Source organism: Ornithodoros turicata, chromosome 1 (genome assembly GCF_037126465.1).
Source record: "Ornithodoros turicata isolate Travis chromosome 1, ASM3712646v1, whole genome shotgun sequence".
Classification (NCBI taxonomy): Eukaryota; Metazoa; Arthropoda; class Arachnida; order Ixodida; family Argasidae; genus Ornithodoros; species Ornithodoros turicata.
In genome coordinates, this window is record NC_088201.1 from 223,916,885 (window position 1) to 223,938,324 (window position 21,440).

General features: G+C 45.8%; 1 protein-coding gene across 1 annotated transcript in view; it reads left to right on the forward strand.

Annotated features, from left to right (window-relative positions):
- Positions 1–17,054, forward strand: part of LOC135395258 (complement C3-like) — a 126,747-nt gene extending 109,693 nt beyond the window's left edge. The window contains exons 32-37 of the mRNA XM_064626501.1: positions 831–1,005; positions 2,184–2,276; positions 8,405–8,527; positions 10,797–10,880; positions 14,559–14,703; positions 16,578–17,054. Coding sequence (XP_064482571.1) covers positions 831–1,005; positions 2,184–2,276; positions 8,405–8,527; positions 10,797–10,880; positions 14,559–14,703; positions 16,578–16,707 — 750 coding nt within the window. The 3' untranslated portion in view covers positions 16,708–17,054. The remainder of the gene's footprint in view (positions 1–830; positions 1,006–2,183; positions 2,277–8,404; positions 8,528–10,796; positions 10,881–14,558; positions 14,704–16,577) is intronic.
- Positions 17,055–21,440: the final 4,386 nt, after the last annotated feature.

The following is a 21,440-nucleotide window of genomic DNA, read 5'->3' on the forward strand; positions in this document are numbered from 1 at the left end:
GGGATGAAACACCCCATTCATCATCGTAAAATAAAGTTGTTGTTGTTGTTTGGTATTCGGTGACAGCGTGAAATAAATTAATGGGCGTTATGTGTCGCAACTGACAATCAAAAGAAGCCTTTCCTTTGAGGAGAAAGTAAAACAGGCCTTAGAGTTTTTGGATAAAAGTGTAGAACATTAGAAACGAATGTTTTGATTAACACGCACTGACAGAACGCCGATGAGACACACACAAGACGCACACAGGAATCATTCGAGTTATTACACAAAGGCAGTGTATCTGTGCTATTTGGTTTTAAATAAATCCCGGGATCACCCGGGAAAACCCTGAAATCCCGAGACTATAAGGGTGGCCGTCGAAACTCGCTGTGGTACTCGACCGTTAACAGATAGGGGCGCGGTTCAAATCGCGTCCTTGTCTGGCTGACTAATTTCAACTGTTCTGTGTCTCAGACAACCTGAGCCTCGTGTTGTGTTTGTTACCCCCTCATGTTCGTTATGGTTGCTACGACAATATTGGCAGTGGTGGACAATCGAATAGAAGCGACATGAGAAAGTTAATTTGAGTTCTGCAGTGCACCAAAAAGCAGAAATGGCGTTCGTGCCAGAATCCTGGAGAACTGGATTACTTAATTCTTGTTCATCCATATCATACTTATGACATATCCATTCGTATACAGCCCGTTTTCATGTTCACCGTATGATAAACTGTAATAATAGAACAGATTCATACTTGGAGTAACAAAAAAGAAAAGTACATGGAGGCACATTCAGCCTATAATAACTGATCATTACCAGCGAGGCTGATGATGTCTTAATGCGTGTTTCAGATCCGGGATATGGACCTCGTCGACGCTTTTGAGGTAACGAGCCGCAGCGTTGTGTTCTACTTGAGATCCATCCCACATGAGGAGCAAGTCTGCCTGCGATTCCATGTGATTACGCGATACTTCGTAGGAAATGTGCAATCCAGCTACGTTCGTGTTTACCCATACGACGAACTTGGTAATTACGTCCGAATTTATTGTATTTTTGTGCGTGGTGCACGAAGGACAGTATCTGCTGCATTCCTTTACAATTTATTATCTGATACGTTCAGATACCGCCAAAACCCGTACCCGCGAGCCGTCACCTAGTGTTAAGTGTAAGGGGTTGCGGTGATGTATCTCGTTGAGCTACGTCCGATCTGTGTTACGGCAGATGGCTCTTTGTTGTTCAGTAGGGTCCTTAGTCTCCTCGTCAACCTTTTAGGGAAGGCACTCAGACACGTCATGCAGGAAACCTGTTGTGAACTCGTGATAATGTTCGCTTCCGTCCCAGTTGGATGCGTGTTCCGCATGTTCTGTACTGCGTTCACCCTCAGTCTGCCTGCAGTGATCCTGATTGCAGTGCCGTAGCCACAGGGGGGCTAGGGGGCTCGAGACCCCCCCCCCCCTTCCTGCCACGGACCGACCCACGACAAACCCTGCAAATCCGTGGAGAAAATAATACATATATGGGGGAGAGGGATGAACCAGTGTGACGATTGCGAAAGTTCTTACAGTTCATGGCGTCTATCTAAGCGGTACTTTTGAATGGTTTCCAGAGTATGAGCTTTTCAAAATCCTTCCAATCTCCTGACACCACCTCATTGGGCATCACAGTGTAATCGTATTGTGAACTTCCAAATCAGTTAATTTCATTCTGTTTTCTTTTCAACCGCATGTTGTCGCACCTAGGATCAGCGGGGGGCGGGGGGGGGCGAGTTTTCGCATCGAGCCCCCCCCCCCCCCCTGATAGTGTGGCTACGCCACTGCCTGATTGTGTAGTATTGTGGACCGAAGAAATGATGTAGGTGGCAGAAATCAAGACGAACACAACGCGCGACTCACATGCATGCTTGATATGTTTTCCTCGGCGAGCAATTGGCTGGTAATTTGCACTACGGCACTCGCAATGCCAGGACTGCTTCGTAGAGCGCTTTGGAAATGTTACGGAGCAGGAAGGATACTAGGGGTTGTACGGGACACGGGGTGCTTAGATGATTGTTCTATTGATCGCCAGAGGCTGTGCATGTTTTACAATGCCTTACCATATACTTGCTTTTCTCTTGCGATGAATATTTTACTTGATAAAATGTCGCAGATCTATTCTGCTACCAACAGGTACTTGCAACACTTGACACATTTCTTCTCCTTCTTTAGAAACCGCCTGCACGAAGTTCTACGCCCCTGACTCGGCTAGCCCTTCGGTGAAGACATGGTGTGGAAATACAGGTGTCTGCCGTTGCGTAGAAGGTAAACGTTAAAGGGGCATTAAAATGCAAGAAAAAAAAAAACAGCTTGCTCTCAAATGAAAGTCCGTGTTTCAGCTAGTACGATTCAAGCAAAATTAGTTCACACACAACGGCCTCGGTGGCTCAGTCGGTAGCGTGTTCGCCTTCTGATCCCGAGATCGAGGGTTCGAACCTGGCCAAGGGCGCCAGCAACTTAGTGGTAGGGTACAAGTTGCTTAGAGACGCCGTCTTCCGCGAGGGACGTTAAGTGCGGGATGCCGTGTGATGCAGGGTGTCGAACCGAAACGTTTTTCGTTCCGGTTTTCGTTCCGGTTCTATCATAAACGGTTCGGTACCGGTTCTGCTCCTGAGCAAAAAATAACGGTTCATACCGTTTTTAAGCGGTTCCACCTCTAGTGGGCAAATGCATTCCCAGAAAAAAAAATCAATGTTGCAAAATGTAAACCGGTTTATTCCACATACATTGTTTTTAATATTAATAGACAGCTGAGAAATTGGTAGCTCCTGGCTCCAGTTCAGAACTTTGAAAGAGAAACAATACTGAAACAAAGAAAGAATGTCTGTTCAAAAAGGCTTTCTCGACGTGGAACGTCCATTGGAAGGACGACGTGGAAGGACGACGTCCATTCGTATATCGACATACATTCCACCGTAACCGCACGCCTCGTAAAGTACCCGTGACATGACTTCAGAACACGCGACGTCAGTCTCATTCGCCTCTTCGTAGTCCAAACCGGCGAGGTTTTTTCTTGGACCGAAAACCGTTAAATAAATTTTTCGGTTTCAGTCCAGAGCGAAAAAGACGTATACGGTTTCGATTATGTTCCGGTTCGCACCAAAATAGGTTGTGGTTTTGGGTTCGCTCCGACACCCTGGTGTGATGAGCTTTCATCGCACGTTAAAGAACCCTCAGGCGGGCAAAAGCAATCCACAGACCGACCGCTGTGGCGTCGCACATGATCTCAGTTGTCTCGCGACGTAAACACCCAATTATTAATTAAATAATTAATTAATTAATTAGTTCACACAATAATACCAATTAGGAGAAAAAAAAACAATGAAAACAGAGCCGTCTTTTGCGGCACCGAATGGGATCCCCAGGAGGCAATGAGGTGACGGCATCACCAGACAACAGATGAAGCGCGCGAATACCTATCGTGGGCGTGGGAATAAGGATCTGATTGTAGTGCGCTGTACATGCGCGGCATGATGCGCACTGCTGCATTTCTCAGCAAGGATTCGCTGAATTGTAGAACGCAAGACTTCTCGCGAATGTTTCGCACAGAACATTTATCTTTACGTCCTTCAGACAGTTGTGCCACTGCGCTTGAGTGTTTGAAACAAAAAGTGCTGCAGACAACGAGACTACGTCGAATACGCTCATGCAGAAACTGGCCACAAACTAATGTAGTTTGCATGCGTGCCACATATGAAATTAAGCTAATCTGCATAATTAAACTCAAAAATTGCGAAGCAGGGGCAGTGTTTTTTTTTTTTTTTTTTTTCGAGTTCGCAACCCTATGATCATAACACACTGTTCCGATCAAAACCACGTGTCTTTTCACAATATTTCTACAAAACAACTGAATTAAAATCAGATACCTGGCCAAACAAGCTTGGTGAAATTCACGTTGCGGAACCCTTTGGCTCCGCATTGATCGAGACGAAGTCGAAAGAGCGATATAGTTTCGTTCCGATTGAGGTACTTGTGGAACAACTCGTCGTTATCAAATGCTGGCCGGCGATGACAGTCACGTAACAAAATTGTTTCGGGGCGTTGGGAAGAATCAGCCATAGTTATAAGTGGAAAAGACACGGACAGAGGGAAGTGGACACGGACAAGCACTGACTTCCAACTAATTTTTATTAAGCGAAAACCTTGCTTATAAGTGTCTCGAAACACGCCCCCAAAAGCACATCTATTCTCTGCCTGTGATATACTCCCTGTTAGTGGCAGACTGCTTGCTAATCCTCTGTGATGCTCTCTTAACGTTCGTTTAAGAGAGCATCACGAACTTATGAGCATTTACGAATTAATTACTCGCACAAAATGAATGCGAGTGTTGTATTCAGTATCAAAAGAGCGGTCCGTGTTCGGTATGATGCTCACCTAGTTTTCGAATCCTTGCGAATTTCCCTTTAACAGTAAAACAGCATGTTTCTGTACATGATTGTAAACCCCTTTTTGAGGAACGTGAAATCTTGCATTCGTCCCCTGATGCCATGAAAACAGCTTGTTGAAGCTCTTCAGGAAGAAAAATACCGCCTTAGCTTTGGCGATTTCTCCAGTTTAATTATGCAAATTAGCTGAACGGATATGAATGCATATAGCCACAATTTGTGGCGATAGTCTGTATGAGCGTACTGCAAGTATTTTTTGTCATTTTTTATGTAAAACCAATTTTTAGGTGTTGAGCGACATTCTATCGTGGAACACCCTGTATGTCTACGTACCGGCAGAGAGAGAAAGAAGAGCTACCGAGCAGATCTTTGGTCCAGATGGCGTACCCATAACGAGACAAGACACTGTTGCAGCCCTCCTGGAACTCCATACAATACCCCAGTCACGTGGACAGCCTCGAACGATCATTGAAATCAATGACCATTGAGCATGCGCAGCGCCTCCAAGCGTGTAACGTGCAGACCTGGCAGGGGCCATTGGGTCACAACGCAGTTTGAGACGTCGGTACGACATACGCTTAGTGGCGCTATGCGCCTCGTTCAATGGTCATTGGCGTCAATGACCACTGAAGACTGTCGGAGTCGTGGTGGTGAAAAGGCTCGCCGTCGTCGGCCTCACAGAAGTGGGCGACGTCGCGGCTGTCCGAGTGGTTCGGGTAAAACCAGTGATGGGCAGTACTTGAAGTACCAAGTCCTCAAGTAGGAAGGGAGTTGCCTCAGGACAGAAGCCGCCGATATTTCGAACAGAGACTGTTCTTCTTCTGGGCACCGTCCTCATCATTGGCATGGCATTTAAAGGGTTAGGTGTGACGTGTTTAAAGGTTCATGCGAATTGTTGGTCAACAGCCCGGAGGGAAGAAAGGGTCCGTACGGGTTTTTACGGCCGGAGTGAATGGCTGCTTTGTTAGAGTGTGGAGGGGATTATGTGAACGTAGTGATCTAGGCTACAGACCGGTTACAGAAAAATGGAAGGTTCACGAACACGTGGACGGAACGGGACAACAGGGAAGAATTGGCAAGCATAGCGAAAGATAAGGAGGTTACTGGTTACGTGGGGAAAACTCCAGAACGAGCAAAGTTTTTTTTTTCATATATATTTGTAATACAAAGTTGTGGCATGTAATAAAGAGAGCAGAAAGCAGTGGCCATGCAGAACATAACAGATGATAATGGCGGTAGAAGGGAAAAGCATATTTTATTTGTGAAGCGTTTCTAGGGTGCCTTGTGATTTGTTGATACCGGACGGGTGAAGAGCGTTCAACTTGTATATGAGATAAGACTCCCTATCACGTCTGTCACGTGTGGATCTAAACCCGGTTTCTAGAATATATAGTTTAATGTTGTCAAAATTGTGACCAGGAACGTTAAAGTGTTCGGCGACTGCTTTGGGGAGTTTGTTGGACGTGTCGGACGTATGTCGGACGTATGTCATCTCATATACAAGTTCAACGCTCTTCACCCGTCCGGTATCAACAAATCACAAGGCACCCTAGAAACGCTTCACAAATAAAATATGCTTTTCCCTTCTACCGCCATTATCATCTGTTATGTTCTGCATGGCCACTGCTTTCTGCTCTCTTTATTGCATGCCACAACTTTGTATTACAAATATATATGAAAAAAAAAAAAAAACTTTGCTCGTTCTGGAGTTTTCCCCACGTAACCAATAACCTCCTTATCTTTCGCTATGCTTGCCAATTCTTCCCTGTTGTCCCGTTCCGTCCACGTGTTCGTGAACCTTCCATTTTTCTGTAACCGGTCTGTAGCCTAGATCACTACGTTCACATAATCGCCTCCACACTCTAACAAAGCAGCCATTCACTCCGGCCGTAAAAACCCGTACGGACCCTTTCTTCCCTCCGGGCTGTTGACCCACAATTCGCATGAACCTTTAAACACGTCACACCTAACCCTTTAAATACCATGCCAATGATGAGGACGGTGCCCAGAAGAAGAACAGTCTCTGTTCGAAATATCGGCGGCTTCTGTCCTCAGGCAACTCCCTTCCTACATCTCTACCGGTTCGCTGGATTTCTACCCATCTAAGTACTCAAGTAGTACTTTAAGTACATTTCTGTGTACTTGTACTTTACTTTAAGTAACTTTTAAATCGTGTACTTTGTACCGTACTTAAAGTACTTTTTTTCGAGTACTTTCCTATCAAGTACTCAAGTACTCAAACTTGAACTCCAGACAAAAAAATCACAAAAGAGTATAAAAAAATGCACCCTACTAACGCGCTAAAATGACAACAAGAAAACGAAAACACACAGAGAGCGCTATGTGTGTGTTTTCGTCTTCTTGCCGTCATTTTAGCTCTTGTAGTTGAATGCAGTACCAAGAGTCCCAGTCTGACATTTTACCGAAAAGGATTTTTGTGCTGTTAAAGAGCATATTTGTTGAAGCAAATTTATTGTTGACAGGCTTGAAATGTTGAAAAAGTATCAACGCTTCTAAGATTAAGTAAAATGAATGCGATGCAAAGACACGCACACATTACGACACTGCAACACCGTCGTGGTCTTCTGATGCTCTTGGAGTTCCTCTTGGCTACCGGCTTGCCCCAGACGCTGTAGGGTCCTCCCCTGCATCTCAAGAACCATTGGCGCTTCTTTCATGTGCTCCTTCCTTTTGTGTGACGTTGCGTAGCGCAACCAGAGGACGGGAGTTCAAGAGTTGTGCTTGCACATAACTTCATTTTCATATTTCACATCTCATGTTTCTCGTGTAATGGTGTAGGGTACTGCTTTCAAGCAGTGAATCACCCCAGGCCATAGTCATGATTTATTTGTTGTTGTTGACACTACAGCCGGCAGCACAATGACTTGGTCAATTGTCATTTCAGTTCTCTCAATGCAGGGTTCTATGCTTTTTTATATTGTTTCTTTCATTGGCAATTACTAATCAATTTATATCACACTGTGTGATTGCATTACACGATGAACACTCTGAAAGACACACATGCTTTCATTTTTACATTTTACGTTTTTTTAATTGGTCACATGGATTACATTGCTGCAGATCACAGTCGTATAAAAATGATGGCTTACATTGTGCTTAATCCTTTTTTACTTTCTTCATATTCATTTTTTAAACATGTTGTATTTCAAAAAAGCAACATGGAACGCCCAGAAATGTATAATCTCCGTTGGCCTGCGCTTTTTTTCCCCTTGAAATTTCTTAGCCTGTTAGAGCAGAAGATTAGTCCCGAAACACCACACTAGCTGGGTGATCTTGGATCAGTCACGGTATAATACAGCACAGCTGACTGATTACCTCTATGCATGTAACTGCAAATTATGTCATCTGATGAAGTTCATATTAACAGATTAGCACTCAACCTAGGACTTTATAGCTTTAGAGCATTTGTCAAGGATGCTCGCTAAAGTTTTGCAAAAAAGCAAGACACACATACGAAACAGTGAAATACAAAGTGATACAAATTAAATTCGCAATGTACTTGATGAATACTTGAAGTACTCTGCCTAGTACTTTGTACTTTACTTGAAGTACATTTGGAATCGGGTATTTTGTACTGTACTTGAAGTACTAATGATGCCAGGTACTTGGTACTTTACTTTAAGTATAATTTTGAGGTACTTTGCCCATCATTGGGTAAAACTAACATCATGCCAACCACCATACAGAATGACTTCGTGTTCCTCCGCACCGCTTCCTCTACGTATCGGGAGTGATAACGGCCTCGTTCTGTACCGTTGTGCGATACGGGTCAGCTCTGCCATTAGAATGTACCATCACCGCAGCTACTTTCCACGCAGCTCTTTCGCCGACTGTCGCGGACGTTATTTTCTGTGATTTGCAAGGCGCGCTAACACACACAAAAGAAAGTGCATTCGAACACTGCATTAGAACGCTCACGTGTGAAGTGTCTACGTGCATCTGTGCATTAACGTGACAGCTTTCTTTTCTTTTTTTTTTGCTTTGCAGGAGGATGTCCGCTGGAGAACCCCCTCGAACAATTTATTAGGGCTCCGGAAGGTACAGGATACCTTTCACGCGATAGAGGGAGAGAACTTATCACTTTATACGCATGCCATCAAGCGGATTTTGGTGAGTGGTCCCGTTTCTGAACATCACGTCCTCAGTGAGGAACGAAAAGAGCATCGGAAAGAGAGAGAGGGAGAAACAATTATTCGAAAGACGGTTACCAGACATTCTCGTGCACGTTGAATTCCATGCGCTTGCGCAAATAATGAAAGGTATACCGTGATGTTCCACGTAAGGCTTCAACGATGAAAGATAAAAGTCTTCATGACTTTCATCTTTCATCGTTGATTTCTTAGGCAATTTGAGGCTTTGTTTGTATCTGTCCCTTCTATGTTGTTCCAGCCTCAGAACATCAGTTTCTCTCTTGTTCATCAGGTGCCGCTTGCGTCGATTTCCGTCGTATGAATGTGTGTATGAGTCAGCAAAAAATGTAAGAGTGAAAGGAGGGTGAGTGAGAGTGAGTGGCTGGTTTGTCGTCCCTTCAGATGACGCACCCCGAAAGTCGCTGGAGAGGCGTGTTAGCTTAGCTCATTTGGTAGAGCCCTGGACCGGTAATCCAGAAGATGTGGGTTCGATCCCTACAGCTAGTTAACCTTTTCAGTGACTTCCATCTTTCATCGTTGATTTCTTAGGCAATTTGAGGCTTTGTTGTATCTGTCCCTTCTATGTTGTTCCAGCCTCAGAACATCAGTTTCTCTCTTGTACGTAAGGCTTGTCTGCGCGGCGTGGCGACATGTTGCACGTGCCCCAGGATAGGAATGCACAGAGCCATTTAAAGGGAGAGTTTATCCATTCTCTGACATTTTGCGTCCCATGGGTGGAGCCTACTTTGACGTCAGAGTCGTCGTTCTGCCGCCCAAAAAGCCCGAATCTAAGCAGAATCCGCTTATCTAATACGCATCATTTTGATGCTGTCCGCCAGCTGGTCGACAACTTTATCGGTTGGCGGTTATGTGGCTCTGGCTTTATGTGTCACTAAACTGTTCGTTGGAGTCAGCGCTTGCCCCGTCTTCTCCTCTTCCGTAGTGTCTTTTCGCGCTTTGTTTTTTGTCTTCATGTCTAGTCATCAACTTGCCCAACAGCGAGTCGTCGTGGACAACGTTATTGTCGCAATGAATGTAATCCACAGGAATAACCGGCTTATGACCAACAACTGCCTGTGATAATGGGGGATTTATTGTCAAACTGAAGGAGTTCAAGGACGAAGGGCTTTCGATGAACGGTGTACGCGCGAGTCATCCCTCCTTGCATCGTAAACAACGATCAGCGCGAAACACATCATTCAGGACGAAACACATGTACGACAAAATGCACGACCCGTTGTGCGACGAGTCGCACAGTTTCGTGTCACGAGTTGTCGCGTGCTGCATCAGCAGACACATGGGCGGCGATATCCTTACGACATGTCGCTCTGGACCGCCGTGTTGCTAGAACAGCGCGGCGAGAGATACACTCGTTTCACTTTATTTAACATAACCAAATGTGCTCGCTCGTAAAACACAGTAAACGAGAACGATTCATTCGTTATTTCACGTGTCTTTCAAGGCCCAGCACGATGACATCAGCCAATGCTCGCATTCAGAACACAAACTGTCCGCCATTATTTCCCGGACCCATCGCATCTACCGGAGAGGAAGCATCATTGGCTCCTTGGTTCATGACGTCACTACATCCGCACGGCAAACCACCGACGGGAGCGGAGATATCCAAGTAGTTTTGTCGCGCTGCGAATTGTCGCAGAGCGCTGCTGCGACGACCTGTTTCTCCAGAATCCGTCCCAGGATGCTTTGCGCTGCGACGCGTCGCACGACGGGTCGCACATATCGTCGTACATGTGTCTCAGCCTTTATGGCGTCGACGACCGGTTGTCGACGGGACAACAATAGAGGACGGCGAGGTAGGTCGCTTATCCGTGACTTCACGTGATGAGCTTCAAGTTAGGCTCCTCCTAATGGCCAAGCTCTCCCTATAAACGGCTCTGGGGCCGCGGATAATTTGGACCACCTGGGGTTCTTCTGACTTGCGCCGCAATCTCCGACGCACGATGCTGGAAGCGATGTGTACCTCCTCCACATTGCACGTCTGCACGCATTGCACGTTTGCGCAGCTTCTTTATACGAGAAAACAACGATAAAGCAGTGAGATGACGCTAAATGCGAATAATTATGGTCTGTTGGGTAGTTACTACGGACTACATCTCCTGTCTGCAAAATCTTTCCGCATTTCATTCCGCAATTCCGCATTATGACCAAAATTTTAGGGGCACGGCAATGGTCATAATAACGAGGATTCACTGTACTTGTTGCTTCACTGCACAAAGGTTTTATTGCAGTTTGGATCGGAGGCATGTTACTGCAGGAGACGGTAGACGGGTTCATCAATATCGACTTACGGATCGATCAGGTTCTTAAGAAAGGTAAGGCACTGTAATAAGGATTATTGTTCTGTTGCCGTACCGCGGCTTTTTTAAGCGAAAATGTGGTTCTGTTCCCTGAATAGGAACGGCATCCAAACAATCTTTATTACCCTGCTAGTCCTGAGTGTCAATGAAGGGTAACGCTTCTCATTTTTACCATCAAAGACGGGCGACGCTTTGATGCAGCAGAATGTTTATCCGAGTACCATACCGAAGCTCCATTCGGCGTTTATATCTGTCGTCGCAACTGTGCTCTGTTTACCTGGCCTGCGTGAGCCTGATTTGACTACGTGTTATACACCTTAAGTAACCACACGTCCCAGACTTACGTGGGACTGGTTCCGTTTTCACGGCAGTTGTCCAACTGTCCTATACCAGCTTTCTATTCAAAAAGCGTTTTGTCTGGTTTAGACTGCGCCTAATGCCGAATGTTAAAAAAAAACGTTCGGTTTCAACAACGGCAGGATTATTCTTACCACACACACAAAGAGGAGAGAATGCCGAAATGGTGAGGAGAAGAATAAAATAACATAACGCCCGAAAAGACTGCAGATACGGGTGTTACGCCTATCCCGATGAATCCCGGCACCCTCATCAGGCGTAAAACCGCGCATATTCTGGAAACGGCGAGAACGCTTTGGAGGACAATGGACCAACTTCCCCTAGTTGTGGTCTAGCTCTGATCTTTACTCGATTTGCCGAATGGAGCTGCTTGACTTGTTAGCTGAAACGTCATCCCCATAATGAAAGCTATGTGGAAACCACAGCTCGCTTGGGTACGCTTTGTTCATCAGGCTGCCCCTCTGGCAATACGTTGTCCCTGTTTAAAATGGGACCTCGCCACAACACAACCACAAAGATTGTCACATAGCAGTAACTCTTGGAATGTCAGGAACATACATACGAAATATCGCGTTCCCAAAGTGCGCATAGTTTATTCGAAGAATTATTACGAAGTGAGCGCTTCGCCTCTGTGAAGCAAGAGGGCACTGAAAGCAACACTGCCGGCGTCATCCGGCATGGAAGAATGCAGGCTTCGTAGCAGACGACAATGCTGGGTGACATCACAGTATCTTTCTCCGGGCGAACCGCTTTGCGCTTCGCATTTTGGTTTCGGTTTGCTATTGTCATCATTTACGAATTTGTTACCAGCACAAAATGAATGCGAATGTTGTATTCGGTATCATGGGAGCGGTTCGTGCTCGGTATGCTGATCATCTTTTTTCTTTCGAATCCTTGCGAAGTCTTGCTTTAAAGCGAGACTCTGGAGTCGCTTTCCAGGCAGTCTGGACAGACAGTCTGGCGCCTCATATGCGGTGGCTTCATCGTCAGTCGTTACGCGTTTCTGTCCTGCCCAACATGGAAGCCAACAATTCCAGGCAAAAATTGCAGAACTCAACTAATTATATCACAATTCATTATATACCACAGTACCATTATATGCCAATTCATTTATGAATACGATATCGTTCGTGGGCTCAGTCCTCAGAAATTCCTGGTCTCTGCGCCGGAAACTCACCTCGAAGGATATATGGCTCCTGAGCAATTGTGGGCGCGGAGAAGTTGATGACTCCCCCCCCCCCCCCCCCTGTCTCATTATACAACTGGCTAGCCGCTAGGATTACGTGGTAAAGCATAGCACCGGATGCGTGTGCTGAGTGAGGCTATCACGACTGTTGCGGGTATTGGAATGCATACCTTATATTACACCTTGCAAGCCAGACTGTGGGAGAGCGACGTCATGCTCTGTCGCGCCGTGGGCCTGCCAACATGAACAAAAGGTCGTTCTCGGACTTTCCACGCTAGTGGCCCTTTGTCTACGCGTTGCAGTAAATCCATAGATCGAGAAGTTACCCGCCGAAAAGAACTCGTTACGAGTTAAGTTACCGTGTGATAAATGTAGCTACATTCACAACGAAGTTCTTCAGCCTGAAATGTAACTCGCAGTTACGGAGTTACTTGAAAAAAAAAAAAAAAGCACAACATAGCACTACACAGGTGCACCGCGTGTGAGCAGTAGAGTTCGATCTTGAGTTGCCTGCGTTGGACTGCAACACGCAATCGTTTTCATTTGTGCCCAACAAGTCGAACGCTTTGCATTTTACTCCTCGTGGGCGCACAATGGTTCAGCTTCATTTCAATGGCTGCGATTCTTAGTTCTTGAATAGAATACTGTCATTGATTGAATATCATGTTTTATGGGATAAAATGCCATGAAAGAACAGGAGACACACACACAAAAAAAATATGTGGACGTAAGGGAAAGGTGAATTAAAAGTAAGTAAATCTAGGTCTGTCATCCCCGCAGATTTTATGTGAGTGCTTCCGACCATTAAAATCAATGACTCTCGAAATACACGACAAACAATGAAAATGAAATCGTATGCATCATTCGCTCGAGGTGTCTGCCACAGGCCACAGCACGACAGTCAGCGTTGAGGTTGATTGTGAACTTGACACGCGGAAACGTACCGTTTGTGTGGAGGGGGGGGGTACTCGTCGAGAGCGGCACGTAATTGGGAACGTGGTACATGAGGAGCGCATCGTACGTCACGAGCAATGTGTCCCGTGCCGGTGGTTATGATTTTCCCACCTCTGGCTAGCTCGTTAGACATATAATAGGCGATTTCAGATATTGCCCTTGTGCTCCGCACGGGGGCCCTCCGTCGCCCAAGTCACGCGCATCGCGCAATGCATCGTGGGAAATGGTTTACATTCGTGCTCGTCTGCCAGTTGTCCAAAGGTGCGGGAGGTGAAGGAGAGAGAAAACCGAAACCGTTTGCGCTCTTTTTCTTTTCTCTGACTCATGAAAACTAAATCCCAAGGTGCAGCGGGGCTTTCGCAACACGGCGCTCTCTGGTGGGCCATCCATGCAATTTCTGAAATCGTCTATTGTTAACGCTACAGGACCCGCTCCTGGCGCTGTAAGTAAAACAAGAAAAAGAAAGGCTTCAATAGTCGCATGGCATCTCGCGGGCTCGCGTCCCTCGTGTGGGCTCGCGATTTCTTCACTTTGACATCGGTTAACTACGTTGCGACATAGCTGCAGCAAAAAAAGAAAAAAGAGAAGAAGGAAACGCTTTCCTTCGCGCCAAACCCCACAGCCTGTTATCCTCTATAGCATTACACCATAACTCTATGCAGTTTTTAAAACACCGTGTTCTTCGCAGTCGTACATATGCTAGACTGTAAAATAAAATCCACGAGCTGCACGAAAGACTTGTCGTCAGCCATAACAGCCGCGAAACTAGGCTCTGGGAACGCTCATATAAGGACCGGCACTACCTCGACGTACAGGAATAAAAAGTGAACTACTTCCTACCTCGAGTGAAGAGCCAAGTGCAGAATTGTTTAATAGAGAATTAGTGTAGACATGGAGGTAGTCTACTTCTCTGTCACTTTCCCGTTCTATCTGAAGAGATTAAAAGCCAGGTCTGTAATAAGAGGATTGCTATTCCTTGTTAATCAATAAATGAACATATATTTATTTCATATTGCTCTTACGTACGTGTCACGCACAATCTTTTAGCAATCGCGCAGTAAGTCTAACATTTTCTATGTTTATTTATTTTATTTCAAAAACGAGGAAGCTACTTTAGATTACGGAGATGGGGCCAGTAGCACAATAGCATATAGAGCACCATGCGTGAACTGTAAACATTTTTGTCACATTCGCAGGTAATGACGCTGTCGGAAAGGGAGACGTCCGTCGACTAAAGTTACGTGACAGGTGTCACCAGATCAAAAGGCTCATAAAGAATCAACCATTCATTCTGATGGGTCGCGACTCTGACATACAGGAAGAAATTGGAGGAGAGCAACAGTAAGTAAATATACACTTCTATCTGCAAACTCTACAGAAGGATTCTAAATTATAATTGGATGAGCGCTATTCCATGGGAATGAGGAGCAGAGCGTCGAACCGAACCGGAAATGAAACCGAATACCGGAATTAACCGTAATTCTTAGCTGGAACTGAACCGTAATTACTAGCGCCATCTTGGAGCTCAACCGGAACGGGGCCGATATAAAAATTTCGGTTAGCGGTTCTGGATACCGGTTCAGTTCGGGCTGGCGTGTGTGTGTGGGAGGGGGGGGGCAGGGTAAAGTGGGGATTCGAGCGGTCTGTCTGCCTTGATTGGCGACACGCTGCTCAGGGAAACGACGAAAGTGGGTCCCTGTTGGTCGACAAACAGAAATAAATGCGTAAAACCGTAACTAAGAGATCTGGTATCATTTTTATTTTCCATCTAAAATTTCGTAGCAGATTACAACCTCGAACCGGTTCCCAACTCGTTTGCAGCCTCTTAATTCGGTTTATTGAACCGATATATGTGAACTCCGGAGCTGAACCCGAAACAAACTGAAAAAAACAAATGAAGAAACGTTTCGGCTCGGCGCTTTGATTAGGCGAAAGTCCGCAGTGAACACGCGTAAGGAGAGCACTAAGATATATGGCCTTTTCCTTCTCTATCAGCATTACGCCAGCCTACAGTAGGACTTATCAAGTACCGAGTTGAGAAACACGTTCATTTTTTCGCCCAACTGAGTTTCTTCGGCCTTTTGACTATTTCACGAGTTCTTCCACAACACTTCGATACGTTCATCAGGCGTTGTTACGGTCACTCACATTTCATCTGGGAGGTATCCGGGTTCGAATACCGGTGCCAGCTGTGCTGTCTGTGGTTTTTGCTGGGTCTTCATGGGTCAGCGCAGGATGCTCATTCCCCCTGGGCGCAATTCGTGACGTTGCCCGCCTCTTGTGAGGCCGACCACGGCGAGCCCTATCGCCACCACCACCACTACCACGTTTCACCTTCAACAACAACTTACAAGATGATGACTGGGAAGCTTCATCGCCAGGGGCGATACTCCACCCCATTGCTGGCAGCGATGCGGGGAATGAAATAATGAGCCCCTTCACAATAAAGATTGAATTCCTGTGCTGTCCACAAAGAGATTTGAAGGCGAAGCGTTGGTGGGCTGGATGTGGCCAGGGACAAAGTTTTTTTTTTTCTTTTTTAGAGAGAGAGACAGGGTTGAGAGCGTCTAGCTCGTTCGGGGACCCGGAGAGTAGGCCGGGAAGGGTGGTATTGTGGGCAATGGACAAGAATGTGCTCTCAATCTTCAAGAGCACAGCAGCGACTGCAGCTGGAGACAGTGAACTTACCTCAAGCGGTAACGCCACTGTGCTGTAAAAATCACATCGATGCGCATTCGGTGAACTAGTGCGGGATCATGACGAGAAGTGTGTCGAAGCATGAGGAAACCGAGCGAAGCTGCTATTTCAGCTAGATCACCTGCCAAAAGTAAAGCCAGGCATCAGTCGTATACTAAGTGACTTTCCGATTCTTCCTTAATTTTTGTTCTTACAGGCACTGAGAGTGAGTAGAATGATCTTGCCTCATTCTAGTAAATCCTAATTCGAATAAATAAACATTAAGAGAGGTACCCGCACCTTTTGAAAAATCATCCACGCTTGGAAGGAGCACATCGCAGAATGAGGTAACGTCGGCGAATGATGCAAGGGTTTCAGCTACGTCAAATGTCACCTCATTGCTTCTTGAAGTCTGGAAAGACACGAATGGCTGGTGTCACACATTACAATTGTTCGTTTTTGAAGGTTATACCCTCACCCGATAAATGAAACCTTAGGCCGTCAAGTATAATGAGATTCTCCTCTCTGTGTTCCGCCAGGTTGGTCTATTACATCGACCAGAGTTCCCTGCTGTTCGAAAAAACACGGAAGGCAAGATCGGAGAGGATACTCGTAGGGTGGTTCGTGTCAGAGTTTAAGAAAGCGGAGGGAGACCGCTGCCCGTTGTGAAGCTCACTGATGGGAGCCCTTCTCCAGCTTGGCACGAATCGAGGAGACTCAGTTGGCAAGAAGGAAGGGACATGCTCAGCTGGCATCGAAATCTTTGTTGTGTGTGCAAAATGATGTAGTGCAGAGGCAAAATGTTGACGCGAGCACAAAATATGCAGCCCATGTATGTAATCCATTGTTATAACTGTGAAGAATTGAGGATGGTTCAAGAAAATATCATGCTTGCATCGAATTGTTAAAACGAGAAATAGGAAGGCAGCACACATGTTATGGGGACGATCGTGACACTTAACAAGAGCAATGTGTTCTCTAAGTGGAAGTGGAATAAAGTGGATTTTGGACTTGCATCTGTTCTTTGACAACTGCACAACTTAATCAGCATAAACGAATGCAACAACTCAGGGAAAAGAGAATTCGTTGATTTATCGGCCTTGAGGCTTACATGTTTGTGTCCTCCCTAAGTGTGGTCTACCTCGGCCAAATCTCGTTGTTCGTCTCGCTGTTTAATCAGCATTTTCGATGTGTCTGCGCGATATAACCGAAATCCGCTTTCCAAGCTGCATTTGCGTGATGAGTCGATTCAAGTTTCATGTACTGACTTTGAGAAATTTCTGCACGTAGACTGATACGCGGTACTAGCTGCTGACGTCTGTCCCATAAGATCACTTTAAGGGTGAGTCACTTCCTCAGGAATCTATGGGAGATTTTCGTTCGCACAATACACGTGAGCGCTCTAAACTGCCATCTTAAGATTGGTTCTGACGTGTTCTCTTACTTTGTCTCTAGTCAATGACGTATTTTTTAGAGGACATGGTTGAGCCGTTGATTTTTAATAATTTAAAGTTTGGTGCGTCTGGAACATGTGCTGCCATCTCTATAAGAGCGTCGCACACTAAAATATTTGCGAATTCGGGCTCAATACAAATCAACGGATAGTCCTGGAATTCTACAAAATGTGTCATTGACAGGGGCAAGTACGAGAACACGCTAGTAATTCTGTTTTGACAATATTTTACGCCGTTTCTGAGTGGCGTGCGAACAAACTTTCTCTACTGTCTTGCGCAGAAATGATTAACCCTTAACGCGCAGCCGCGAGTACTGGAATGTCGTGAAATTGTCTGGCGTAAGTTTCCTCTCTGCACGATTTCCTGATGGTATTCGCCAACTCCTGGTCCAGGTTTGGTCGTGATCAAGCTTCGGGCGCGACACAATCTTCGGAGTCAGAACTCTCAAGCTAAACGCCGAGTATGCAGAAGAAAGCGAACGCATTCTTCTTTTTTTTTTCTCCCTTCATTTCTTAGTTGCACGCCGCGTTTTAAGGGCGAAACGTATTGGACGTTCTCTCAGCGACAAAACGACGCGCGCACGCCATGGCCTTGCATGGCGGTCTGTTTCTCGGAAAACGCGCCCGGACGCGCGCGAATATTTGTAGTCGACAGATCCCGCCGTATGCCCTCCGCACGCGTTTAAAAGCTGGTTTTTACGAGGTCACACGCACGCCGAGGGCGCGCGCGCGTCCTGAAAACGCTCCATGCGTTTAGGCCTTTACGTTGTATGATGACGCGAATGCGCTGCTCAGCAAATTGGGAGGAGCAACGAACTTTCCTTCCGTGTGTTGCGCTAGTGCATATAGGATCGTGTAGGGTGAGTCACATGAGATTCACCAGGATTTTCTTAAATTCGTGATTTGTTTTTTCCTGCGGATAGGTCGTTGAATATTCCGGGTGGGGCCCATTCAAAGGTGGTGATATTGGTATGGCATAATTGGTAGATCTTCGCTGATGTTTCGTTAGCAGCATATCGCGACACGCACTAAGAAAAACGGAAGGCAAGATTGGAGAAGCCACTCGTAACGTGGTTCGTGCCAGAGTTTAAGAAATGGGAGGCACACCACTGCCCTTCGTGAAGCTCACTGATGGGAGCCCTTCTCCACCTTGGGACGAATCGAGAAGACCCAGTTTACCAACTGAGTCTTTGGCTGGCGAAATCTTTGTTGTTCTTTGTTCTTCATTACAGAGGGGAGTGGGTACTACACTGAAAATAGGCATACGCATATATTATACAGAAAAACAAAAACAACAAATGCAGTTGATTGAAATGCAGGTTTCGTGGACAAATAAGAAAAAAAGAAAATAAGAAAAAATAAGAAAAAAGCACATGTATCAAATCAGGTATAATCAAATACAATACTCACACAAGTGCATTGTTGAAATGTGTGATAGAGCTGATGTTGCAAACAGATGAAGGAAGGTGGTTCCACCTACGTGCTGTGCGCGGAATAAATGAATCAGCAAGTGTGTTAGTTGCAGCTGTGGAACAAACACTTTGTGAGAACGATCTACTCGCAAGGATATATGACGTGCAGAAGAAAGAAGTTCGTTTTTTTAGCGACGTATTGTAGTAATACATTTTATGAAACAGAGAAACGCTAGAAAAGTCGCGTCGGGGCTGTAATGATAAATTATTTTTCATTAGTGTCACGCGGGAAGTTCGATGGTAGTTTCAGAGAATGAATCGCGCGGCACGGTTCTGCACTTGCTCTAATGCGTTTATCAGGTTACGATTACTGCGGCCTAATAGGGTCTAATCAGCGACTTGTACAAGTTTAGTTTAAGGTTACTAGGGACACGAAAGAAGTTACGTTTAAGGTATCCGAGCGTGTCGTTTCCATCAGGGAAGGATAACGGACGTATTTTCGTTACCGTTACCATTTTCGTTACTGCTATATTTTCGTTTCCGTTATCCGTTTCTGATACCGGCCTATCAATTTCGTTTCCGTTCTGTTTCCGTTACACTTTCCGGTAATTGAATGGTTGTTACAGAGCTGCGGGAGGACAGCCCGTCCGGCTCTATTAGCACCCTGTTTTGCTCAAGTGCTGCTTCAGTGTCACGCGTACACACTACACAAGTAAGTTTGCGTCGATGGAATGCGCACAACTTGGAAGCCTTAAAATGAATAATGTAGGAACATGTCTTTGGTCACTCGGAGTCCAGCAACTCAAGATGAGTGTAACCTTTATCCAATGTCACATTCATCAGCGGACGCACCGAGTAGTAAATAATACTGCCATTGTCACAGTGAAATGAAAATAAGTACGAAATAAGTAACTAAAAGCCGTAGGTTCTCATCCTCGTGCTATGGTGGAGTATAGTCATGTGTTGATGTCATGGAGTTCCGACGACTGGGACGAGGTAAACGAGGGATGCACCCACGAGATCCATTATTGTGCCTTCTTTCCATCCTCTCGTATACTGTGTAGAGCATTACAGGGAATGGAGTCATCAAAATACAAAATCGAGAATGGAAAGTCACTCAACTTCCATCGCACAACAGGAATAGCCATTACCCGAATTCAATACCGGACGATAATGTCGCTTCCGTTGCTGTTTCCGGTAATGGAGGACCGTGGTATGCGTTTCCGTTTCTGTTAGCGTTACCATCTCCTATTTCGGTAATATACCGTTTCTGTTTTCGTTACCATTACCGTTACCCTTCCCTGGTTTCCATGAGAGGTTTGTAGACAGGATTACACCTAAATACTTATAAGACGATACCTGCTCAAGTGGCACGTTATCAATGCAGTAGGGCTCTGCTGGCGACAGTTTACGGGTTATTCCCGTGTGTTTACATTTTGCGACGTTTAATTCCGTTGACCATTTCTGACACAATAGTGAGATCGCTGTTAAGTCGGCCTGAAGCTGTTCAATGTCATCGGTTGTGTTGATTTCGCGATACACAACGCAGTCGTCGGCGTACAGTCTGAGGGACGATTTGACAAAGCCGGTAGATCGATAATATAGATTAGGAATAACAAAGGACCAAGCACAAAACCCTGCGGCACGCCAGAGGTAACCGGAAGGCAAGATGAATCATGATCATTGATAGAAACAAATTGGACTCGGCCGGAAAGAAACTGTTCAATCCATACTGAGATTCCTGTATCAATGCTAAGTTTGCTTAGTTTGTACAGGAGCAGATAATGAAAGAAACCTATCAAATGCTTTAGGTCAACTGTTTTGTCTCGAGAGATTGGTACCGTATCCCTTCGCGGGAACACACTTTGGGAATGTTACCGGGAGCAAACGTGTTCTCAAAGAGTGACGCCGATTCACCACTTTAATAACCCCTTTTGGGCGGTTTTCCTTCGACCGACTGCCTTTCGAAATTTCGTCGGCACCCGAACATTTTCAGAGACGCATGATTGGCGTTTCGAAGGGGATTGAAGGAGTGGTTTGCCACCATGAACGATGTGACAACGAAAAAATGGCTAGGAAGCAAGCGAGCTGGTGAAGATGATGCATAATGTAAAACCCCGAGACTAGGGAACACGAAAGGACAGACACAAACACGAAGTCTCAGCTTTGTGTAGCTTTGTAGTTTCAGCTGTGTTTGGGACTTCGTGTTTGTGTCTGTCCTTTCGTGTTCCCTAGTCTCGGGGTTTTACATTGTGCATGAACGATGTGCTCGTTTTTGGCCCGGACCGTCATGTTCACGACGCAAAATTTCATGCAGTTCTGGCGTCCTCGGTAGCTCAGTTGGAAACGTGCTGGTTTGCTGAGCTAAAGATCGCGTGTTCGGTCCCGCCCGAGAGTGGGGGAGGTACCCCTCACCAATGTGGGGCAGGTAAACATTGCTTCCAGCACCGTGTATCAGAGATTTCCGGCGCACGTCAAAAGAACCCCAGGTGGTCTAAATTACCTGCAGTCCTACCCTACGGCACGTGCAACATGTG